This window comes from Dermacentor variabilis, chromosome 2 (genome assembly GCF_050947875.1).
Source record: "Dermacentor variabilis isolate Ectoservices chromosome 2, ASM5094787v1, whole genome shotgun sequence".
In the NCBI taxonomy this organism is placed as follows: Eukaryota; Metazoa; Arthropoda; class Arachnida; order Ixodida; family Ixodidae; genus Dermacentor; species Dermacentor variabilis.
Genome location: NC_134569.1, coordinates 106,096,254 through 106,122,385, shown reverse-complemented (window position 1 = coordinate 106,122,385; position 26,132 = coordinate 106,096,254). Strand labels below are relative to the sequence as shown.

The 26,132-nt window shown below is 48.9% G+C and overlaps 1 protein-coding gene across 5 annotated transcripts in view; it reads left to right on the top strand.

Annotated features, from left to right (window-relative positions):
- LOC142572473 (heterogeneous nuclear ribonucleoprotein K-like) overlaps positions 1–26,132 on the top strand; it is a 63,169-nt gene that overhangs the window by 17,178 nt on the left and 19,859 nt on the right. For all 5 annotated transcript variants that reach the window (XM_075681623.1, XM_075681619.1, XM_075681621.1 and 2 more), the window contains exons 2-4: positions 17,206–17,286; positions 23,104–23,228; positions 25,015–25,071. In XM_075681623.1, coding sequence (XP_075537738.1) covers positions 17,271–17,286; positions 23,104–23,228; positions 25,015–25,071 — 198 coding nt within the window. In that variant the 5' untranslated portion in view covers positions 17,206–17,270. The remainder of the gene's footprint in view (positions 1–17,205; positions 17,287–23,103; positions 23,229–25,014; positions 25,072–26,132) is intronic.

The window sequence follows — 26,132 nt, the reverse complement described above, 5'->3', positions numbered from 1 at the left end:
TCGCCCGACATATCCGGTGTCAGCGTGGGCGGGGCGCCGCTCGCGGGCCACCGACGAAGCTCGAAAAGTAATCGTGTCGGAATAGAATCGTTACGTTGCCCCGGCCCTAAACGTTTATTATCTACGAGTCGGCGGGCGTCATGGCCGGCCTCATCTATACTGTATACGCGCAGTTGCACAGCGGCTCCGCTATCTGGCGAGCAGGCTGCGAAGGTTCATTGCACCTCATCGTTGCCACGCCAGCGCTCTCGGCACCCTCGGAAAAGAGACCGCGCGATATTATGTGCGCAGGTGCGCTGCACCGGGCGCGGTGCATTTGAGCACGATGCGCAGTGTGCTGCGTCGGGAACGGATGACACAGCTGGCGGACGGATCAGACGACCGGGCGCCAGAACGAACACCCCGTCGTGTCGTTCGTGTGCTTCAAGCCTCGCGTTGATCGCGTTCACGCCGTCGTTCATTTTTTATAAGCCAGTTTATCTAGGCCCCGGTGTGGCGGCAGGGGCGGTCGCGATCTGGGTAAACTTGGGGCGGCGGGGGGGGGGGGGGGGGGCTTATTGTACGCCTAATTGGTCACTACCGGGTATGGAATTCCGAGAATGATCAGTGGCTCGAACTAGCGGGAGCGGACGGGGCGAAGCACGAAGATCGGATGCTTGTTAAGGAGACATTAAGAAGACATTTTGAACGGCGCAGTAACGCTGTGTCGTTTCCGAATCTCCATCGACGCAGTCCGGCACGACGACAAAGCGTTCATTTCCGCTTTCGCTGTGCTTTTCTATCTGTGTCCCTGTTTACACAGGGGAAGTCAGCGCCGACCGCTCGTTAGACCCCAAAAAATAAAGAAAATGCTTTGCAGGTGTGTGCCTATTGAGAAACTGATAACATCAATGGCAGCGAAGCTGTGTGAGAGAATTGTCGCACCCTTCGTCGGAAATGTGCGAGGTGTCCGTTTGCTAGCTGTTCTTCGGGCTGTATCATCGCCGACGCTTTGGTCACGCGGCAGTTTCGGGGCCCTCAGCTTTCATCGCTCTGACGCTGGTTTCGTTGCTGGCCGATTTTCGATTAACATTCTATGCGAGCACGCCGTGACCGCACTAAAGCGCTCGTCGAAGTCCCTTCCACAGCAACTTCGCTGTAGGGGAAAGAAATGGCGATTGTAGAGAGCAGTGGTTTCCGGTGGTCGCACATCGCCGTGCTTCCGCCACCGCCGCATTTTACAGTACATTTAGGGAGTACGCAGAACTCCCTGTATCGTGGTCTGCCCAGCATGCTGAGGCAGATACACGTGCGGATGAGTTTAGTTCTACGTTGGCATTGTCCTGCAATGTGCATCAACTTATCGGCAGACCGAATGCGATGCTCATCCAGTTCCATGTTATCTATGCAAACTCGCCCAGCAGGAGTGTGGCCTCGTGTGCGGACTTTCGAAGTCGTAGCCGTATCTGAGTTGACACAATAACGCGATCACCGCAAGAAATGGTCGTCGCTCGGCTTCCTTCGAACGCGATGAACGAGCAGAACGGGGGAGGGAGTGAAACGAGGGAAGAAAAAAAGGGAACAATTATTTGTGGCGATGCCTTGATGACTGCATTGTCAACAAACGAGGGAGCAGCGCGGCCTTGCCACGGCGCGACCAGCGAGCCTGCAATCCCGGTTTCTGTGCGCGCGAGAAAAGCGCAGCGCCGGCGTGGTGACGTCGCAGTGGCGAGATGCGAGCGTCTCTTGCGTGTGGAGTCGCCGCATGCAGCCTTCAGCGTGCCACGACTGACGAAGGGAGAAAGGAACTCGTAATGTGTAAAACTGGCCGACTGGCATGGAGTCGAACTTGACTGGCGGGTGTGTGTACCCCCCTACGAGTGGCATCGGGACTGATGTGACGACATTGATACAGACGCGTGGTCGTAGATGTGATGCACGTGTAACACCGACGAATAAAAAACAAACACACCGAGACGCGAATCGGAAAGTACGACGCTTGACTCCCGGCTGAAATGTGATACGAGAAATCGCCGTACATGCAAGCATACATCTGTACTCGCGCTTGGTGCAGCACTATGGCGTTAGGCGTCTACGCTTGGAAATCAACGATCGAAGCTCGCGCACCGACAGGCGAACAGCATTTGAAATCTTCTCTTTCCTTAATATGGATAAAAACGTTCGCCAATGACAGCAATGGCGCGCGTCGGGAAACATGAAACGCTCGTATAATTCCTTCGGTTTTCCTCTGGAGGAGCCGGAAAGCGACGGACAGCTGCAGGCCTTGTTGCTTGACAGACGAACTGCATGGGGAAAGTCTCGGGAGGTCACGAAGGGGGCAACTTTCGGCTTTTTCGCCTCCCCGATGATGCAGAAACGCTTCAGGGAGAAAATGAAAAGCGCTCGCGAAAGAGATTCGCGAGGCGGTTCCCTGTTTCCTTTCATGTCTCGCGACCTCTTGCAACCTCGCTAAAGGTGTTGGAGGACCTCTTTGAAGATGTCGGTGACGCCTAGTGGGTTCGCGTCGAGTTTGTCTCGCGTTACGTTGTCTCCCTGTTTCCCTCTATAGTCGTCTCATAAACCTTTTTCACGGCACCGGGGACGTCGGCAGACGGGTGGGTGGGTCACAGTACAAAAAAAAAATAATAATAATAAAGAAATAAAACCCCAGCTTTCCGTTCAGCTTTGTTTCTCTACAGCTAGCAAGCAGATCGGCGCCAATCCAGTCGTGGACATGGCGGCGCCTTTCGAAGCGTCTGTGAAAGGAATGCTCGTGCGAATTCTGAATGCCTCGGCGTGTTTCTAGCAGCGTCAGATTTTAGCTCTTTAGCGCTCGTTCGTCCAGTCTTCTGTGGGTGCGGGGACGATTTCCGAAAGAATCCGCACAAGCCGGCGAATTAGGGGGCAGTGGGGTGGAGACCTGCTGGACAGTATAGCTATAAGTTCACAGGAACCCGATAAAGTTCGGTCAAGTCGGCTTGTCGGGTTCGTGCCAACGCTTACCGGGTCGGGCCGAGCTAGCGTCGGTGCGAGTTCGGTCAACCCGCCTTGCAACGGGTGGGTTGACTTGCCCTACCGCCTTGGTCAACTGGATTTCTGGCATGGACCCGTTCACGTCGAGCTTGTGTGACCGAGGCTGTATAGCGACCACAGCATGTCTAGGTATTGGGCATGTCCTTTACGTGAACGCTAAAGTAAGAGCAACGCTTAATCAGTTCAGCCTGGTAAAAGTCTTCTTCGAAGGCCAACAATGTTTGTTCATTCGTTCGGCACGGATTCCAAATAAGCTTTCTCGTGTTTGGGTCGTTTTTGCGCAGACATTGTCCCCGAAACATGCTAGGTGGAGAGTTTCCGGTCCCTTTAGCATGTAATGTAGTCCTTCCCCTAGACTTCGCCACACACGCCGTCTGGATTCATGAAGCCGCGATAGGCTATAGTTCGGAAAACTCCATGGCGTAGCCGCCACCCATTTTTATAGTTCCTGCGTCTTTTCCGACTCAGGCTATATAGGCTATAGCTTCCTCTCACGCTAAGAGTGGCCGTTTTGCTACAGCAGGAGCCTAATATTCGAATACAATTGAACCTAATTACTTCCTTCTCTCGAATTTCTATTTCGTATTATTATTATTATTATTATTATTATTATTATTATTATTATTATTATTATTATTATTATTGAACAAGCAACTGAGTAGCCTCGGCCAGATGCTGCTAAAATCTGATGCGTCACGGTGATGGTGCGTGAATATCGAGCTAACGTCGCCACCCGACTGGTATGTGCATGATCCTCCTCCGCTCACTGTTGGACTTGTATCTTCGGGAGCTCGATTACCAAACTTCGTTTACAACTTTTTTGTTTTAAGTTGTGTTTCGAGGCTCGGGCTCTTTCAATCGCAATCACGCTTGATTCCGTACGCTTGGGAACCCTGTGCGCAAAACATGCTACCGAAATGCTTTTCCCGTCGTAGCTCTGGCGTCCTTTGCGAAACTGTTTTCGAGCAAATGTTTTCGCACGCGTGCAGCGCTTTTTTACGTTAGTCCCGTAACCCGACCTTCGCGTTACATAAAAAAAAAAAAAATGTGGGCCCCCGTACAAGGCCCGGAAACTGATCGCACTCGTATATTCGTGGAAGGCCTTATAGGCCGAGCGTCGAATCTTGCCCTGTACTGCGGGGGCGATGTTGTCGTGCATTAACGACGTCTACCCACGCATTGGAGCGCTTTTGTCGCGCATCGCGGCATCGTTTTATAATAAGCGCGGTGGCGCGTGCCCCCTGTCTTTCGGCGGCGCGATTTGCGAGTCCGGCGACGCATTAGCTGCGCGGAAGGACGCCGTGCGGCGCGGTCTTTTCCGTCGTCTTCGGCCAGCGCGCGTGAGTCGGACGACCTTTCTTCTCTTGCTCTTTTATGCCGTGCAGAACGGAACGCCTGGCGTGTTGTTCGACTAGGGCTGCTCGAATAAATGTCAGTCATGCCTAGCTGCAGGGGGAGACGCGTCATCGCAAGCGCGTAGTTTTCCCACGGAAGTTGCTATACGGGTTGTGGGGGGACCCCTGCCGCTTTTGTCTACGGTAGCTCCAAGCGTATCCCTGTAATGTCTAATATGCCACGCTATTTTGATACCTCAAAATCCAGATTTTAAGCACCCTCTCTCGCCCCCCCCCCCCCCCCCTTTGTGTGTGTAGTGTAGCAGACCGGATTTCCTTTCTTCCGATCGACTGCGCTGCCCTTCCTTTATCTATTTCTCCGATGCGCTGCGGAGACTTCGAATGTGGACAGTTTAGAAAGCCTATTACTAATTCATTAATATCCTAATTGAGATAGATCTCCAATTACTGCGTGTGTTTCTCTTTCTTTCGCTAATGTACTCGTGGCCGGAAATACAAAGGCGAACAAGTGGTTTTAGTTTTTCTTGATGTGTAACTGTTTTTAAACATTACGGGAATGGTGGCTAGTGTATGTGTGTGCCTAAACTTAGTCTGGAAATGCTTCAGCACAAAGGCACAACCGCATTGAAAGACCGAGACACTACACGATCGCTTGACGTGTGGCGTATTCCATCGCGGCTGTGCCTGCGCTACACTATGTCCTTAAAGGCCAACGCAGCGAAATTTAACTTTGGCTAAATTTGTTAGAGATGAGTAGTGTGTACCCCCTGAAACAATCTTGGCAAAGCAACGGAGGTGGTAATTGTATAACAGTTTGTTAGTGTTTGTGTGTGTTAGCACCCTTTAAGGCAGCACCTCAGCGGACGATGCCTGCACCTGGTGATGACGTAAGTCCCAGCACGCCCCGCCCAAACATTTATTTCAGCGCGCCGCGGTCGCCGGGCGCTCTGGCTGGCGCTCGCGTCGCCACGCCTGGGAACGAGAGACCAGGTCGACGGTGAGAGGTCTCGTCGCGGCACCCCATGGCGGCCGCGGTATCTACGCCACGCGGTAGCGTGGCTTCCTAGATTGCACGGGTGCGCCGTTGAAATCGCGGATGCCATGCATAGGAGCCGCGCGTTAGGTCATGCGTCACTTCCAGCTAGCGGTAATGATGATGTGCCCCCCCCCCCTCTTTTGTTTTTTTTAAGTTTCTGTGGCAGAAACTGCTATTCTTGAAAGCTTTTTTGTGACGTTCGCGCTCTCATTTCAAAAGTTATATATTGCACAGAGGCTCCTTTACATTTTAAGGTAGGCGTTCTACGGGGTCTAACATTTAGTTGCAGTTGGCATATAGGACACTAAATAGAAACATACAGGACCAGTTCAGGCTGGTCGTGTTCTTCGAAAGCTATATCTTCGTTAATTTCGGGGTGACAGGTTGTTTGTTTAAAAGGGAAAATGATTCATTTTTCGTATTTTGCGCCGTAGCCTTATCGCTGTACGTCAATGTGACGTTACGAATTTCAAAGCTTTTCTTTTTTTTTTCCCCTATGTGGCGTCGGGGTTCAACCACAGTTCTTGCAAATTAAGTGCAGTTCTTGGCTATCTTTGAAAACACTGTAGGTCATCTTTGCCCACAAAAAAAGCCCGAGCAGACACCGTCGAACTCGATGAAGTCACGTGGTGCGGGAACTTCCAAGGCGGCGTCGCTAGCCGTCTTTTGGCTTTGCGTCTTGACAGGCTCAGCGAGCCGCTTCTAGCAATGAACGTGGCTTTCTCAGTACTATAACCGAGGGGTAATTTGCCAATACGGGTCAATCTAACCGCACGTCGCGTATGCCGTGCTCCCCCCCCCCCCCCCACCCCCCATAACCGGCGCTGCGCTGAGCAGGTGGTGAGACGTCAGCTCTCTCCGTTGCTATGACGATGCGTGGCGTCAGCTTGCTCCCCGCCGCAGCTAGAAGGCTCGTCGCGTGTGTCGTGGCCCCCGAGCACCGTGCCCCCGAGCCTGCGCCGCGCCTAAAGGTGGTTGGTCTCTCCGTTGATATGACGACTTCCTCGCCTTGCGCTCGCTCCGTGGCGGCTTCACTGGGATATATAGCGGTGCGCTACGCGTTGATCAGTCCCGCCATGGAAGTTATCGACAAAGAGTCTATACCTGACTCTAGTTGCTCTACTGCTTCGGAACAGTTCAATTCTAAGGCGAAAGCTAAGCAAGCTAGGAAGAATGAGAGAAAGAGGTTGCAACGTGCCCAGGAAGCGGAGGAACAACGAGAAGAACGATTGCGAAAACGACGAAAAACCGAAGCAAGTCCAAGCTAAACCAAGTCCAACTTCAAGTTACACCACAAGCAGAACCACAAGTGTAGCCATGCAGATATTGCTTTCGCAATTTAGCCAGGTTTAACCAGTGCTAAACCACAGCCAATTTTCTTGTCCCTCTAGTGCCCCTTTATATGGCAACTCCGGCGATTTGCTCACCATGTGAAGGTGATGAAATTTTTAGGCTCCCGAGACCCCCATTGTCACGCGTCTGTTCGAATTGTACCGCAAATTAGAAAATAATTTTACATAAGCAAGAAAACGCGAAACCGAAACCTCACGCAGCAGCCGAGCGAACCCTGTTTGTGTGACGTCATGAGCGGCACACCAGCGGAGAAGGCGCGCAAGGCATGCCGGTCTCGCCCGCAGGGAGAACGAATGCGGCGATCGTAGAGCAGACGCCCAGCCGATCCGTGACCGCGCCGTACCTTCGGGTGACACTGCCACTTGGACCAGCTCTTCGGATCTGGCAAGCAGTGACTGCTACGATTCCGACGAATTCAGTAGCTACGAATTGCCGTTCGCATTCGACCGCCACCACGAGAGCCAACGCCCATGCGCAACATGTTGCGCTGCAACACGAAAAATCAAGGGTGGCCCTAACTACCGACTCTGTACGTGTTGCTGCTATTTTAAGTGTTTTACCCCTATTCAGGGAAGCGCATCGCGTACCCAATGTAATCTGTTGTGGAGCGCTGCGTTTCGCATTTGTCAGAACAACGAGCGGCCAGCGACCGCTCGTTGTTCGCTTGAAGTACAATGCTAGCCGCGCGTCAGTGACATCAAATGATCTCAGAACATAGCAAAACACGCAGATTTTGTGTATGTACATTACAGAGTTGCTGCACCACTCAGAGTCGCGCTGATGCGATCGACCACACACCAGCGAGCAGTGAGACCGTATTGTATACGGGAGCGTTGTTGTGCTGCCTACTTATCATTCTTCGTATTGTCTTCATGCACACAATGTAGACATAGATTGACTTTGCGCGTATGATCATTCATTTAGAGAACGCGCAATTTTCTTGCGGAAAACGGCGATGCCACTATTGACACCGTTGGCAGCTGAGCGAGGTGGTTGTTTGTGCTGCTGTATCGAAGGGGCCTCCGCTTCCTGCCCATTTGGGATACGAGGCAAACAGTGCACCTCGGAAGCTAAATAATGAGTCAGCATAACAGTACGCAAATACAGGCACCCATGTACGTAGTCAATTTAATTGAGCAAAGTGCCGGCGAGTACGACTGGCCGCCTTCGAGAGCAGCAGCATTACCGATGTTGATGGTTCGCCGTGTCGTCGATTCTAGTGTGTGTGCACTGTGCACGAAGTGAAGTGGGGATTTATTTAAAATCCGCAATATTGTTTGCCGTACGTCATCAATGTGCAAAGCCGCAAAGCTATTTGAAGCGAGAAGGATGAAGTTTAGCTAATCCATGTATTGCTCATCATTGCCACGCTGGGGTGCCATTGTAGACATTGTCGAATTCCGTCATGTTGTCAGCACTGATTGGCCCAGAGGGCTGCCACGGCCTCTCCAATCGGCTCAAAATAGTTATGTTATAGTAATACTGATAGGGAACTCTTATTACGTACCTGCCAACTTCCGGTGTTATCGTAAAACGGCCGATATTTAGAGCTCGTTTACGGCTGTCGTATTGACGATAATAAATATTAAAAAAAACAATAAAAATGTAAAATATAATAAATGTAAAAAAAAAGCAATAAATAGGTCCTGACGGATTTGTCAGCCTGGTTTTTCGCACGTGGCGGATTAATAGGACCTACCCACCGGCCACTTGTAGATATGATGAGAACCAAAATATCGGCCGCCGTTAAGTGAACGATTTATGAATAAACATGGAACTTTTTCGTTTGCCTGTGGTACAGATAGTTCTTGCCGCGAATGTAAAGCAAAATGTCTGTTCACAGCGTCTCTGCAGAACACACTTACGGAATTACTTAAATGGTCGACATCCTTAATTATAAAACAATTCTTGTATTTTTTCAGGAAATATTAGTATTTTCTGACATCGACCGCAGTATTTTTCGACTGTTTAGGTTAGCAGTCCGCTATTAGCACGAAGTCTTTAACGAAGAGTTTGTCTGGCGTATGCGTTAGCAGGCCATTACCGTATGGTATGCCGGAGTTGAGGGCTGGAACACCAATGCGACGGGTGCCATTTTGTGAGCCAGCAATTAAAAAGTTGGGTAACTAAACTTAATTAGTGAGTCGGGCAAAAAAAAAAAAATACATGCCTGAGTTACTGTAGGCTATTGCGAATAGTATGCGTTCGGTTCAATTCGCTTCCGTCGCACCTTTCATTTTTAAAATTCTTGGCTCAAGTTATGTGGGACACCCTGTATAACGCTTCAAATTTGTCCTCGTGTAGCTGTACTGGCCCCACGCGTGTGCAACTCGGGTGCGAAGGCGCAGTTGCGCTGTAGCCTTTTAAAAAAACCAACGACCGTTTTAGAACTCTCACATTTGAATTCGAAAAAAAAAAATGTGTTAGAAAACGCTCGCAGCGCGTGACTCTGGCTATACTGTAGGCCTTTCCCGGGAACGAGCGCGTCCGGTGCGAAATGTTCGCAGCTGTGGGATCGATTCACGCGCTCGCCACCTGCGTGCGCAACGTCGAGAGCGAGTGACGCGCTGTGCAGGGACGGCGTTAAATGGTTGCACTATTCATGGCAGGGAAAAGAATGGCCCTTCTCGTGGCTCGCATTGTGCGACTTCGCGAAAGAACGCGTCTCTCGGGTCTCGTCGTTAGCGATTCACGAGGCTAAAAGGCGTTCGGCTTCCGCTTCGGACGCTTTCAATTAATTGTCTCTGCCGTGCCTGGTGTCTTTCTCCCTAAGCGCCGGAGTATCGAGCTGCATCGCAGCTTTGAACAATCTCACGCGGGGCTTTGGCCGACCTGGCGGCGTCTAGGGAAGCTGCCGCCGGCCGACCGCATGGTGGCAAAATACGTCGATCTTGTTGCGAATTGACCACCAAAGGGGATCGAGGGTTGCAGTCTGGAAAACGAATAGTTGTGTTTACGAGTGCAAATTAACCATTTTCTCTGGTGCGAGGTAGACTGGCGTCTGGCTGTCTTGTTTTCCGTACGTTGCTCTGCGTCATCTATGGAGCCTCTCTCCCCTCGCTCTTGGACTGGTGGTCACGTGGTTGGTGGCACTAAAGCGCGACACGCCAATAACGAGACTCCGCAGGGTGCTCGCTCTCACGGTAGTCCGTTTCGTGTTGGTTTAGGGTTCGATATGCTAACCATGGCGTAACGTTAAGGGACAGGTGGTGTGGATTAGAGCAAACGGAGGTAACCGACATTCTAAAGAAAGAAATGGAATTGGGCAAATAGATCTAACCGTTGGTCCATTAGAGTTACAGAGCGGGTGCCAAAGACAAGCGCAGTCGAGGACGATAGAGAATTAGGTGTTATGAAATTGGGGTAAATTGCAAGCGTAAAATCGGGTGGGCTGGCGCAACACAGGCCCTAGGAGGCAGTGGACACCTTGTACTGCATTCAACTCATAACCGTGGCGCGCGCCTATTTGCGGCTCTTGGTCTCGCTAGGCGCCGATTCCGATCGGTTGCATTCGGGCGTTCTTTCGCTCTTGCGCGTCGTAACGGGCAGCCTCGCCAGCGTGCCGTGCGTCTTGTCAACGCAATTGAGAGCGAACGCAGATCCGGAGGGAGGTGTGCCAATCTCCCGCTGGGCATAGGCAGTGCTCTCTGAAAGGGGGAGCTCTCTGAAAATGATCGATCGAGAATACGACCCCGGGTTCTTGGCGCCTTCTCGATATGCGATTACAGCATTACCAGGCGTGTCAGCGGTCGTCGTGTTCGACATTGGCCTGGGAGCTGTACCTACTTGTAGTCTCGTGGTCGCGGTGACCAACATAAGCAAAGCGAGTGCCACGTCGGCAGGGGCTGCCCGCTCCTTTGCATTGGGCGTCTTGCTCTCGCTGTTTATTTACGTGTGCGACAGCCGCTTCTCTGTTTTTCTGTCCTTTTGCTCCCGCGTTCACGTCTTTCTTTCTTTCTTTTCTCGCGAGCTTTCGTCACCAGGCCCGTTGAGCAAGCTGGCGGAGCGCGGCGCGTCCGGTGCGGTTCAGCGGACGCGTCCGTCGCGCGCTTGCGTCTCCCGGGGCAACGCGCGTGTTTTGCCTCTTGTTTGGGCGATCGGCATGGGTCTTGTGTGTGTTTCGACGCGAGGAAAAGTCGAGGAAGGAGGCGGAAAAAAGAAAGGAAGAGGCCGGGTGGCTCGCTTCCCTATATTTATTTTTTTGCTCCCCGCTTCTTTCCGCTGCGGTTGCCCCCGCCGGGGGATATATCCTCGCCGGTGGTTTGTCAATATAGCAGCCTCACGCGCAGCGACCACGGCTACTGCTGCTGCTGCTGCTACACTGTGGCGAAAAAGCAACAGCCCCGAGGGCTGCTTCATAGCTGCGGTCATCGCTCCACATCCCCTTTCTGCCGCGGCCACACACACACACACGCACGCACGACTTTCAAGCTTCTCCTTTACTTCCATATTTGTGTATCTCGTTTAGCCTCCGTTGTCACTTTCGGTTTTGTCTTCGTGTTGTTTTTCTGTGCTAGAGCTTCATTCGCCGCTGTTTAGATGTGGCCTGCTCAGAGCGGTGACCCTTATTATTGCGCACCCTGACGCCAGTGATAGAAGTAAGCTTATAGTGCTGTTTTCCTTTTCTGCAAGGTATGGGGCGACGTTACTCCCTTCGGGGTTCGCTTATGAGAGCCGAGAAAACGTAGCTAGGGGAAATGCGGCGGCAGCGCTTTCTTCAGGAAAAGGGCGACCGCCACAGGCTGCGCGCGCGCGCAGATGAAGTGTTGTGGGGGGGGTGGGGTTGAGGGTTATTTAGCGCATTTACAGAATACGCCCACCGCGTGGTATGACTTCTGTCCGAATGGCGACGTGAATACTTTGGGGGAAATGTACTGGGCTTTTAAGGCAAATGGCGCTTAAAGAAGAAGCGGAGAGTAGTATTTTGAAAGCGAAAGTTCGGGTCCGCCTGAATATACCACGAAGCTTGTGCAATAGTAACCGAAGCGGTTTCTTTGTAAGGAGAACGCTTCGTCAGGCGAAGAAGAAAGCCAGTCTCGTCTGGGGACCGAAACCGATACCACGGTCTCGATAAAAGCGCTCGTTCTATCAACAAAGCTGAACTGATGTTCAGCATTCGGCGACGCGAAAACGAAAAAAGGTCAATGACTCTCGCATCTAAAGTTGGTTAACCTATGGCTGGTCGCCGCACGCATCTGGAGCAGAAGTGCGATCCGAATCGGCGTTTTATCAACATCCACATTCAACAAGTTTCCAACATGTTGCAGCGCGCGGCGGTTGTCACCTTTCAGACGCGTCGGATCGGACGCTGTGCCGGACCGCCTTATTTCCTGCGTGCTTGACACCAGCCAACGTCAGAGCTGCCCCTTCCTTCTGAAGTGACTAGCGCAATAGTGGACACGGGACACTAAAAAGGTCACAAGGACAAGCGCTTGTCCTTGTCGCCTTTTTAGTGTCCCGTGTCCATTCTTGCGCTAGTCACTTCAGCATGGAATACCCAACTAGCCCGGTCTCACACCCTTCCTTGGTTTGCAAACTCGAGGCCTGTTTTGTTGATAGTTCATCCGAACGTACCCGCATACTTTCTTGCTAGGGTGCGGATCCTTGCCTGCTTTTTGCGTGCGAAATTAGCGACGGTATGTAAAAGCTCGAATTCCAACCCAGGTTCCTTCCCCAACGCCAACCGGTGACGCCTAGAGCGCCCTTGCGGGCAGCGCAGGCAAGTGCAAGCAAAGAACCGAAACGCAAGCACAGGTCGTCGGATTAGAGGACTCTGGTTAATAGACGCAAGAAGCAGAGGAGAGGTCACGAGGCGAAGGCGAGTAAGACCCGGCCTAGCGTAAAGCTAGCGGAGAAGAAAAAATTACAGACGGTATGGCTGCGCCCGCCAGCCCGTGTTCGTTTGATGTGTTGGCCCGAGGTTACGCCTTTTTGTCGTCGTGTGTAATGAAAAACTATTCGCAGGCGACTGGGAGAGTCGCGCAATGAAATTTTCTCGCAGTTATTATTACTTTTGCTTTTTTTTTTTTGAAAAAACGTTATCGATGACGTTGTGATTGCGAAAGCTGCGATTTTCTGTGAAGTGCGTAGGCAGCAGCCTAACAAAGGACGGAATCTGGGCTTTCCAAAAGGGAGCTGGCAACAGTGGTCTGACGATCGGAGAAGTTCAGGGCAAAACGGCGGGTGTGCTGGACTAACCTGAGCTTCGCCTCTTCTAATGTTTACGCATGCATACGGATGCTGATATACAGCACCTTTAGCTGCTAGTAGTTTGGCTCCGCAGTTAAAGTGCAATTTCTTGAATGAACTTTACACCGAAATACGCAAGAAATGCTACGTATATGAGCTCGAGATACGGGGCATGTTTCTTATAACGGAAGTTTTTTAAATAATGTGGATTCCAAGCGTGCGACCGGAAGTCCTCTGGGGTCACACAGACACTACGCGGTACTGTAATGCCAAGGATGTACTAGGCTAGGCTTTAGGTGCTATCATCTTGGTATTATCGAAGGACCGTAGGCTCATAGACACTGCTGCCATACCGCAGACAAAGCGCGCGAGAGAGAAGCTTTTCAATATTGGCTCGTGGTTACTATGGGCTACCTATGAGCTCCTCAGTGTATGCTTGCATGCATGTTTAAGGATAACATTTAAATTGCGAAATATCTTACTTTACCGAAGTTTTTTTATAAGTCATCGCCATTGCCGTGTGTTACATCCTTTGGAAATGGCCAACATCTTTTGGAAATGGCCTAGATTTTCGGCAGACGATTCCATTGTCTACTACGTACTGTTTAAGCGCAGAATTTACAACCAGAAAGGGACACGAACGGGACAGTTGTACTTCGTGGTTGTTTAAGTTCTGCGCTTAAACAGTACGTAGTATGGATTACCAACTAGCCCAAACCAACGCTTTACCCTTATGTACATTTGGGGCGCTCGTCATAGCTGAACAGACGTCTTGGCGCATTGTATCTCGGCGGCTGTGGCGTTGAGAAAGGTCAGAGAGATTGGTTGATAGAGAAAAGGAAAGCCTGCTTACCGCATCGCAACTGTCTAGCGCGAAGCGTGAAGTCGCAGGTTTGAGTGCCGGCCGCATTCCGAGTGGGGCGGAATGGAAAGACGCACGTGTGCTCAGGTGTAGAATCTCTGTAAAGAACCACAGGTGGTCTAAATTATCCAGAGCTCCCCGCTATACGTATGTATTCATCTCATTATTGTTTATGTACGAGTTGCTGCCGGCCAGACAAAGTGTGGCCCAAACAGGAGCGGAAATTCGTTCAGTACATTAGCTGCAATGACAAACGGAACAGTTACAATATGTGGCTATTTTTTTTAGAGCGCAGTTCTTGGGCGCCCGTTCCTGCGGCGAGCGTCGGCGTTGTCCCTCGGCGTAACCGAGCGTACGCGGAGCGCTGCAGCCGATGAAAGACGTCCGCGCATCCGTGGCGGCGAGCGGCAGGGGGTCATGAAAGAAAGAACCAGAAAGCTCTCCTCACGTGGCGTTCGCTGCAAGCGTTTCCCAGTAAAGATTACGGTTGCGTAAGGCAAAGTTGCCGGGAAGCGGCAACTTGTGTGGCCGGTCTATATATAGCATGACGCCGCACGTCGCGGCTCTGCCAGTCGATGCGGTGATCGGTGCGATGCCTCAATACATCGCGAAATGAAAACGTGTATAAAGCTCTGCTCAAATTTCGCTTTGGGGAGTATCGTAATCGCCAGTGTTCTTTTCTTTTTCAATTCATTTTAACTGGATACGTCTTACAACTCAACGGCTACAATTCGTAAATTGCAATACGGACCGTAAAGTAATTAAGTTCATTATTGAATTTTTGTTAATTGGTTAAACATATGTTCCGATTTCTCGTTCTAGTAATGTCGGCCTCTTCGAATAATCCAGCCCAAGGACAAGAATTATGCTATCTGCCAGCCACAGGCGATATTTAAGCATTCCGTAAAACTTTAAAATGATCGCCTCGTATATTCGGAAGAATCGAGCAATAACATCACTCGATAGCACCCTGTTTTGTCTATTAAATTGTCCGCTCGTGGCGCTGAAAAATATACCTACGAAAATTGTAACAGTTGATAAAAGCACACGTTCAGCGATCGCTTTGTGGGCAATGCATGTGCACTGCGATAAGCGTGGCATTCCCCCCCCCTCCCCCCACCTTTCACGATGCCCGATGCGCATTGTTCTATCTCGTCTGTACATTCGAGGGAGCGGAAACTGGGTGATATGTGTGTTTCTGAACGTCTCAATGAGCAGTCGCGCTCATTGCTTTTTTTTTTTTTTTTTTTCGGATTTCGTTTCTTTCTGCTATATGCTTCCGTATTCTGAACCTCGATGTGTGACAAGAACCTCGGGCATTAGAATGAAGTCGTTGAATCGGCCTTCGTCAACTTTTTTCGCGCTTCTCGCCCTAGCGGCAATTTATTAATGCGAAGGTGGCAGAAAAGCCGGCGTTGTCCTCAACGAGGGGTAACAAAGATCATCATCAGTGATGTAATAATACAGAATTAAAGTTTAAACAAGTTATAACAACGTGACTTAAGGTGCAGTAAAGTGAATTAAGGTGAATTAAATTGGGTTAAGGTTGGTACACATTAGAGCAATGCGGATTAAAGTGGATTAAGATTGATAACGAATTAGAGCAAGGTGGATAAAGGTAGAGTTGTGAAGGACATGCGCCAATGTGTGACGTCACGTATCGTGGACGCAATCAATTATTAATTAGAGAAGTAATTATGCTTTCGCATTGAAATCGCGTAAGGATACCGAAGTAACTGTCAAACTTTTCTATGCGTCTCCGCTCGTTTCTCACCATCGACTGCCCTCGGTTACCGTCGCCGTTCTGGGACTTGCCCGCGGAAGGATCAATGCGTTATCGCCAAGCTGCGATGAGCGCAAGCGAATCCTTCCACCGCGCTCTCGTCGACTTTGCAGGCAACGGCAGCAAGCAGTAGCAAAATGCGTTTGTTGTGTATAGCGCGCGTGGCGTACCTGCTGTCACGCCAGTTTCTGATCGTGACGGGATCGCGCGCGCCTGCAGCCGCTGCCGGTGAGTGGCGGTGGCTGGTGGCGCTCTCTCCGCGTCGCTGTTGGTAGTGTCGGGAGGTGGTGGGGTGGCTGCTGGGGACCGTGCGCGGCGAGTTTCGACTCGGGTTCTTCTAGTCGGTTTGTCGCGGGAAAGCAGCAAAAAGAAAGACCAGGTCGCGTGTGCCTGCGCTCGATACGACGCGAAATGACTTAGCTCGGCGTGTGTGTGCTGTCGCGTGGTACGCGCTCGGCTCGATACGACGCGAGAGGACTTGGCTCGGTGTGTGTGTTTCGCGTTGCGTGGCACAGTCGGCGCATCTTCGTCTCATTTGTCAGGAAACTCGAGAGAATGCGGGGGGGGGGCGGTAAAAGAAGTGTGTTTGTTGTGTGTGCGTGCGTGGCTGAACGAAGAAAGCGACCGATCGCGCCTAGCAACTCGCGGACTTTTTATTTCTCTCTCTCTCTCTCTCTAGTTTCCAACCCCGCTCTCCGGTCGTCATGACAGTGGTGCATTTCCCATTTGTTACGGGGTCCAATTTTGACATCTCGAGTTCCGCCTGTGTTCCGTCGCGAGTTGTGTAGTTCAGTTAAGAAAGTCCTTGCGTGTGTGTTGTTCTACTTTTGTTTCTCTTTCTTTGGTTTTTCTCTTGTTCCACTTGCTTTAAAAAAGAAAGGATTTGCTACGCAAATATTACGGCGCCTCTCTGCATTGGTACTGTCCTAGCGGCGTGTGCCAGCTACCAGGCGCCGTATCGCTCTCGTACCGTCATTGGCCGCGCACGGTGCGCAAGCTACCACCCTGGGCAGACCGCTATTGGTCGCGCGGGCCGCGGTACCGTTCCCGGTGCCGGCCGCCAATCAGCAGCGGTCTGTGGCAGGCAGTGCGTGGTTTTGCCCCTGCTGGCGTGTCGCGGCGACCGCGGTGGTTCTTCGTACCAGGCCAGTCGTCAGAACCTCCCCCCCCCCCCCCCCCCACTCCACTCCTCAGTAGCTGCCGCCCGCCGCTGGGGCGTCCCGAGCGCCGATGGCAGCAGCAGCAGCAAGCGGCTGCGGCCCCCGACATCGATTCTGGCACTGTTGCTTATTGAGCGGCCATCCCTGGGCAACGCGCGGGGTGCCCTTTTTGTTTTGGCCGCCGTCGCCCGCGGCAACGGCTCTCGGCCTTTTTTGACGCCCCGGCGTCCGCGGGGTGCACAACAGGTGGTCGCTGGCGCGCGGGTCGGCCGCCCCTCCCCGCGTGCTCTCCTGTCTTGCCCCGCGGTCGCCCCCCCCCCCCCCCCCCACCCCGCCCGCTTTATTTATTGTGCAACCCTTTTGGTGCGTAGTGCTGACTTCCCGCTTTCGTCTCCTGCCCGAACTGCAACTGGACTTCTCACTGAGCTCCCGTCTTGTGCGTTGCCTGCGTGCAGGGGTTCGGTCGCCGTTGAGCCTTCTCGGACGGTCTGCAGAAGCAGCAGCACAGTGACCACGAGCCATGGACAACACAGACGGTGAGTGACGGGCAACCTCGCTGAATCACGATTTTCCTTTTCTCTCCCCGTCCTGACGGCAGGTCGCAAACCGGAACTACTGCTCTTGACTTGCCTTGTGGATCTTGGTAGAACCCTACAACTTGTACAACCCAACGAACATTTTCTTTCTTTGTTTTTTATATTTTTTTCTATTCGGCAAATGATTAAGGGGACTATATTCCTAGATTTGAACAGGCTAGACTGGACCAGCAACAGGTCCTTCTGAACCAATACCTCCCCGCCGCTTGCTAAAGTGTGTGTCTCATCAGATAGGAAATCTGTTTTTAGGCCTCCTGATTTGTGACAGTGGAAGCATGTATAGAATTTACGACGCAGGCTTGCTGTGTGGTCTTTGCAGTGTGAGCCGCCATAAACATTGTCACAAGTTATAAATTTGAAAGGTAAACTAACAACTTTTCCAAACTTGAGACCTTAAGAAATCTTTTAATGGGATATTGGTTAGCTTTTGCAACCTAAAAGTGCCGTATGTTGAAATTTTCACTCCACAAAGCCCAAACACAAATCCACATCATAGAACAATTTCTTCACCTTTCTTTCTTCAAACGGACAGTACATTCATATGTAAGAAGGTGTTAGTTTAGTAAAACATCAAAGTAAGTGTAGTTTGCTGGACTCTCCACAACTGCAAACTGTCTAGCATATCGGAAACACTACTAAGTTTCTTGTGCTTAAATCACTATTTTGAGTTATCAGAGTTGGCGTAGCAAGAATGTTGGGCTTTGTGGGGTTAAGGGACAGTAAAGGGAAATATGAAGTCCAGTTAAAGTGATAGATCAATGTTTGAGAATGTCTAAGGCATCAGTATTATTGTGAACAGAGTTTTTAGTAATAGAGGTGAATGCAGGGCACAATTTGGGACAACTGGGACATTCAAGTACTAGCCCAATCACGTAGGCACTCCCTATTATAATTTTGTACCTAATATTCAACCACTCATAATAGGAAGATCATTGCATTGCATTAGAGGAGGAAGAAAATGCTACTTGTCCATTTCTATTCGATTAAAAAAAAATGAACTCATTACCATTGCTGACGACGCGGGTAGTCGAAAAGTTTCATTCTCACTCTAGCCTGCGTCTCCCAAGCATTTACATTTCACTAGTTTCGTTATCACGTAGTGCTGCACTGGCTTTGCTGGCTCGCAAAACTCGCACAATCTGCAAGTAACAGAAAATGCCACATCTATGTGATGTTGCGGGATGCTCCAGTGTTCCACATTTGACCAACAACAGCAACTGCAGCTGTGAATTCAACGCTCTGTCTTGGCTTGGTTTCTCCATGGCCACGCATTTGTTTTCTGTGCAAAAAAACATAGTGTCATCTTTTGGGTACCATTTTACTCGCCGAAAGCAGTAAAAGGCAGTGATGGCGTATGCAACGTCGCCACTCCTCCACTTGGGGTGGCCGGCGATTGGAATTGCGCTAAAGTATGCAGAACCATCAGACAAGATTTTCTCTTAAACTAAGTATCTTCTTGGCACGAAACAAGCATTGCTAACTTTCTGGAATGGTATTTTAACAGTTCACATTGACTTAATATTTGTCTCCAGTGACCCTTCAATCTTGCATAATATGTGCCACCTAATGCAAATGAGCGAAGTGTTCCTCGTATCGTTTGGTAGTTAAAGAACATGCTTGAGCAACTAGGAGCAAGTTCGATATTGGAATTCATTAGCATAACATTCAGACACAACTTGAATCTCAGAGTTTCTGCAATGACCACTGCTGAAATGTCTGCTGCAGCCAGCATCTTGCCATTAATCTCTGAAGATAGTGGTACGCATCTTGCAGTGCAAGAAGGATGAGTTCCTGATTTGCATTTTGTTCTGAACGAGACATTAGTTGAGAAACTGGATTTGCTTCCTGTAGGTGTAAGATATTCAGAAGTATTGAAAGTCAGTGTGGGTATGTGTAGCCAACTTTTAATTCTACATATGCCTGTGTACTAGGCACACAATAAGTGTCTGAGACTGAAACAGTAATGGGTATAGCCGTGTAATTCTAATGCATCTGGGTTTTGCTTTGTGTTGTATTCATTGGTGGCTGAGGCCATCCTAATGCATGCTAGTGACTGTGTGTATGTCCTGAAATAGTGTCGTGCAGGCCTCTTGGGTCATCCTGCTGAAAGCTTACCTTCGTTTTCTTCTTTTGAAGGTACAGATCAAGATCTCAGCTTACACTCGAATCTGAGTATCCACTAGTAAAATTTGTGATGCAGGCTCATTTTCTTTTCGCTGCGGGTTACTGAGGCAGAACCTAAGAGCAACCAATTAATGACGAAGCCGTTTCCACCTGGAAAACACGCAATACATTTAATGTACACAGGACAGAAGAAATAAAAGACTTAATATTAACATCAACAGGCAATTACAAAACACATTATCCTGAAAGTAGCAAACGAAGTGGTAGAGAATGGCAGCAATCTTGCCAAGCCAGTGATGACGCTGAGCAATGAGCTGATGACTGCGGCACAGCTGTTCCAGCTTGCCGAGAGGACTCGGGCACCTCAGCGAAACCTTCAGGAGGAAGTATCCGGTGAATGGGACATCCTGGCCAGGCCGTATGTAAGCTCGAGTCCGTAGCCTAACCGCCCAAGTTCTGCTGACAGGTGCAAGCGTTCGCAGGTTTTGAGGTGGAATTCTGTGACCTGATGGAATGGCAAAGCACAGGAACAGCTGGACAGGTTGTCCCAGTCGGGTCAAGCCACTGGGTAGCTCGGGTCCAGAACCAGACCTGGCCTGTCTGGCCTGTCTTTAGCTCTCGGTCCAGAGGTTGACTTTCTTCCTGCGTCATGTATCTCAGGGTGTCTACCAACCGGGAAAACCGGGAATTCTCAGGGATTTTTAGTAGTCTGGAAAAACTCAGGGAAAACTCGGGGAATTTGTGCCTCTATCATGGAAAATTAGCTGTAATTTTATTGAAAAAGTCGAATGTCGCGGTAATGCTGGCTCGAGTAACAGAGCGGAATCGTAACGAATCGTCTTTGACGCCCTGTCGTCGGCTGGAGGAGTTGCCAGTGTAGAGTCAACGACCGACTTTCCGGATTCTCGATCATTTGGATGGCTTCGCGGCACCACCACGTACCCCATAGAGTCAATGTATCAGAACGTCTGAAATTTCGGACGCAAGAACTCTTTGCCGTCCGATTTTCCGGACGTTCCGCATAACCGCAGGTCCGAAACGGCATTAATCGAAGCCACGACCGCTGCCATTTTGATTACCTCGCCGCCTCAAACCGGCGCTATCGCACGCAGATCCGCTAGCAGCCGTAGCCACCACTGCGGCAACGCTACGTCTAGCTGCTTCGACGTTCGCTATTAAGCTTCATTCCGTTCGGTGCCGTGTTTGTTCATTTCTCCGCTGTCGGCAATAATTTTGGCTTCGAAGCTCAGAAAGCACGACGCATTCCATAATGCTGGTTCCTGAAAGTTAGTTTCGCCTCAGTACAGTCGTGTAACGCGGTGAAGCATTAGCAAAAGTATTGCGGTGAAGCTTAACAAGCGTAGGAAGGGGCAATTGTCAGTGGACACAGTATGTATTCCTTAATTTTACACGCGTGCACCCGCGCTCTACTGTCGCAGTAGGAGCACCGGTATGCCTAATAAGTGTACTGACAAGCATTCAGAGCTTTTCCAGACGTGCCTGCGTCGATTCGAGCCCTTAAGAGCAGTAAAAGACATGCATTTTTTTCGGACTGCCTGATTTTTCGGAAGTTATCGCGGCCCCTAGGGGGTCCGAAAAATTTGACGTTTTACTGTAAACTGACCACGAGTATGCTTCAAATGGTCTGTAGTGCGAGCGCGCGACAAAAGGAGCACGAGAACAGAAAGGACCAACGCATTGAGGAATGAAGTATGCGGGCGCTTCTTTGAAGGAGCCTGAGCTCAAAAAACACTTGGCTGACGCCGAGATGCAGGTGCGCCTCATACAGCACAAAATAAACTCTTTAAAGCAGTGAAACACAACACTGAGGCATCATGCGCGGGCTGAGAGTATATGTCAGGACAGTTAAGGTTGACTTACGAGCTGTTGAGAGAAACTCTTAATTGTGACAAAATTAGGGCCTCATACCACTGAGCTTGCAATCAATTAGTATAGATAGCTCAGACTCGAAAATATTTGCTTCTGTATGCATCTATTTTTTATTTGTATTTGAGAATGTCTGACTCGATTTGCAATTTCTTTCGAAGACATCTTACTTGCTGTGCATTTTACTAACCTCTCCCTTCTAGTCTTTTTTTTGAATAACATAAACACTACTCCTTAGTATTCAAATTGGATTAAGTCAGTTCTTTTAAAAAAAATTTTCGTATGCTTACTAAAGAGTGACAACATCGGGCGTTAGGGTTGCAGCCCGTCTTGACATAAAACATAGTTCTGCATCACTCAGGGAATTTCGCAAAGGCACTCAAGGAAAACCTGGAAAACTCAGGGAATTTGGAAATGTCGACTTGGTAGACACCCTGTATCTCCATTCTGTTCTATAATGCACTTCGCTTTTTTCTTCTCCTTGTGCGTCGTGTGTCACTGCACTTGGTTCCTTGGAACTTTGTGTGGTTTTTGCCTATTGGTTCGTTGGGGCTTTTTGGATTGTTGCAATTAGCTCCTGTCTGTTTCATTTCTTGCACCATGTGTCCGCATACTTGGCGTTCTTCGTTGTCGTCTTCTCCCAAGCACCACACTTGTGTCTGAATGCGCACCCTTCATTGTTATCTACCTTTTCTTCGCAAGCACTGCACGCAGCCTTGCACTCTTCACTCATCACAGCCATCCCTCCGTTACAGTGTGCAACTATAATGCATTCACTGAGAGTATTGTCTGTTTTTCAGAACCTTTAGTAGATGTCAGTATTGCGCTTTAGCTTTGCTTACTTGAAGTGTCACACAGTGCACAACCCCTTTAACACCTTTGTGCCTTTTCTTATGTCTCTGCCGGTCTCAGTTATGGTAATCACTAATGTGGGAAAAGGGGCCTACAATTAGGAGGATTGATCGCCAGCTTCTGTATGCAATGTCCATGTAGCCATACAAGTCTTGTTCACGTGAGCCTGTATTTTTGCTTGTGTGGTAGTTGGATCAGTCTAAAATTTGGAACCTGATAAGTGCCCAGCAGAAAGCTGGAAAAAAGAAGCACAAAGAAAGTGCAGTTTTCTTGTACAGCATGCTCAGCTACACAGTTTATTGTAGGTCTGAGATGTGTATGGCTATGTGGGTACTGACCTCACATTTATTTGAAAATAAACATTAAAAGGAGAAATAATAAATAAATAAAAGAAAGTGTACTATGCACCATGTACCAATGGAACATTGTTAAAGTAAAGCCATTGCTTATGATGCTCTCATTGGGCACTGGAGCCTTTTGGGATAAAGACAGCTACAGTATGTGAGAGGTGCTCTTTCACTATGGCTGCAGCAACAGTCTACTGGAAGATGCTGTTCTTAAAACCTTTCTTGATTTTCGAACATCAAAAACCACAGGTCTCCAAGATACTTGGCAAAATGATTGGTATGAACTCCATTTCCTTAACCTTTGCCACGGTTTGAAATAGCGGGCATGAGAGCCCCTTCTTGCTATCATTAAAGAAGGGCTAATGTGTCAGAGTAATTACTGACATACATTTTGCGAAAAATTCTCTGGGCAGATTATACTCAACTTTACACTTAACGAAGGCGTAGAAGTTCAGATTCTGGTCAAAGTGTTAAGTAAGTTGTGCTCTCTCTTCTGTGTGCTCCATTGGTCAATAATGCAGCGGTGACTTCGCATTCTAATTTGCAGGAAGCGGGAGCACCAAGCGTGAATCAACTGACGATGGGCGGGCTGACGGTGAGGCTCCGAGCAAGCGAGCAAGGAACACTGGTGGAGGTCGTGCTGTTGATGTGCGCTTTCTGCTCCAGAGCAGAGTAAGGGGTCCACCATCTCCCTATTTGACCTTAGATTGTGTTTGATCGATTTTGCATTGCGGCATTCATGCATGGCACTTGCTGCAAAGACCCACTGTGGTGGCTCAAGGTTTATAGTGTTCTGCTGCTGAAAACTAGGTCACAGGTTCGATTACTGACTGTTACACATCCCAGTGGGAGTGGAGTGTGAAAATGTTGAAAGACCCCAGGAGCTCAAAGTTGATTTGAAGGCCTCTCTCTACTAAGGCATGTTCCTTATAGGTCGGTGTGCAGCATTAGAATATTACAACCCATAAATGTTTTCTTTTTCTTCTTTTTTTTCATATCTGTAAGAGTAAGAGTCGATGCGTGCACTCAAAAGCTTCGTCAAAATTGCAGCAGTATGTATTACACGATGTCAGTTGCACATTGAAATGTCAGTTTACTGCTGGGGTTAAATTCAAACATTTGAGAGTGCTGGTCTCTTGGTATCTGTGATATGCTGGCAATTTATTAACAATTCCTTAACACAGTGCAGGAGAGGTCTGCCCACCCTCCATTTTTTAAAAACACATTACTCACACTAACAAACATCACAAGTTGTCATTATGTAATTGAAGCCAATTAGTGCTCAAAGCATTTCCACTTAGTAGGTATCTCCAGACTAACACCAGTGTGAGATTTCTTCCTTGCACACAGTGTGTGGAATGCATTGGTGTGTTCCCCTCATTATTGTCCCCAGAAAGCCTCTCTTATGCACTGTGGGACAAAGCTATAGAGAATACCCATGTATTTTGTGACAAATTTTGGAGATTAATATATAAAAACTGGCACACTTTCAGGATTCCTTAGTAGACATGCCTTGAATGCATACTGCTTTCATTTGTGCAGTTTAAACATGTGCCTTAAAGTAATTAGCTAGTAGTATAAAAATGAGTAAATCTTAGTTCACTGGAAATTAGTGGTTATACAATTCTGATCTTGTCTGGTGCAAATGGCATGCCACCAAAAATGTCTTTGCTTTACTGTTCAGGACTACTCAGTCCTCACTGAAATTCCCAGTGTTCTCATGCTATTGAAACGAGCATGCAAATCACTTTCAAGCGGGCATTGCTGAGTAGTTATTTGCAATTGAATGAATGAAGTTGAGGCGCTCAGTGTTAAACTTTTTATTTAGTAAGTAGGGTTTATCAATAATACTCTAGTCTCCAAGCCCCCTATTACGGTGTGGACTATTGAGGACTATCTATTTAAAGCAAGAGGTCTTTCTGTAAAACATTTTTGCGAAAAAAACAAAATTTTCAGCGCCGCTAGGAACATGTTAAATTTTTTCTAAAGCTCGAAAGTATGATTCGAGGTTGGGACAGTTGGCGTGGAATGACCCACATAATGCTGTTACTGTAAACTGACTACTGTTCGATCTAGGTTTACACATTTGTGGAAGTTGGTGTTTTACAGGTATCTGTGACCCCGGGAACCCTTCCTCCACCTCACTTGATTCACATCCTGCCATAACTGAAGATTCCTCAGCACCTGTAATGCACGTTATTACCTCTGCAATGGCCTGGCTTTCTAGCCGATGTACTTGTGCCAGCCTCTCCGGTTATGATGCACATTGGGCACCTGAGCCAAGACTTGCGATAGCACAGTGCCATTCATGATTGATGCTTTCATAATGGCTCCTTGTAAAGTGCTGTCGTCAACACTGCACATAAAGCGACAAAGTAACTTTGACGCAAGCTAAGCTTGTGAGTTTGTATGCTTTGCACAGAGCTTCACAGTATTTCTCTCCCTATATTCTCTACAGAATGCTGGTGCCATCATTGGCAAAGGTGGTTCCAACATCAACAGCCTAAGGAAAGAGGTGAGCGCAACAATTTTGTTTATTCCTTCATTCTTTTTTGCTGGCTTTCCAGTTGGCTTGCATCTTGACTGCCTGTTTTGCATGGCTACTTGGGCACAATACCACCCACACTCGACGGAACTTGCCAGCATTTTGCAGACGTGCAAAACCTAACCAACAACTTGTTATTGCACAAGGAACTAAAGGCGCAATGTTCCTGTATTCTTTGAGAGAAAGCTACTGTTGCTGTTTGCCTTGTTCAGAGAAGATTATTGTGCTGCTAAGGGCACAGACGTATTATAAAATGTGTGCAAATGCGAATGACTGCGCACAAGCATGAACTACCGACTGTGTAACAGTTTTCCTTACTTGTTTACTAACTAGCCCAATATCAAACTATTCTCAGCCTTCCTGCTTGCCTCTCCTGAAAGCTTTCTCAACATTGGCAAATAATATTGCTGTTTGAGCATGCCTGTAATCTAATTATTCTTCCCATCCTGTGCACTCTGAGCGGCAGTGCACTATACCAAAAGCAGCGCACCGGTTACACACAGAGAAAACCTACGCACTGTGTGATGAACTCTTAGAAGCGACACTAAACAGGAGTGTTGAGTTGGGCCGTATTAGTAAATTACGCTTATGCAATATGCAAAAGGACCACTCATAACTGTAACAGGAGGCTTGGTAAGTTAAAGCGCGAAAGAATGAAAGACTGGTGGCACTGCCACCCTGAAGTTACTGTACCATCTTACCGTTGTCATTGACCATGATAATGTCTGCAGCACTTTAGTTATTTGTTTGTAAATGAGGATTATACTGCCTTCTGAAAGAATCGAGCTTAACCTAGCATGTTTAGAGAAATTCAAAATGGCTCAAATAGTATGAGAAAATATCATGAAAGCTGAAACTCCAAGCTGATGTGCTGGCACAAGGGTTTCAGCCCTAAATTTGGATTGGTTTGATTGATGATTGGGTTTTAATGGCGCAAGGGCCAGTTCTGGCCAAAGAGCGCCAGCCCTAAATTTGAGAAGGAGGAAGGTTGGCCTTCGTTACCCCACTAGTTATCAACATTTTCCCAGCGA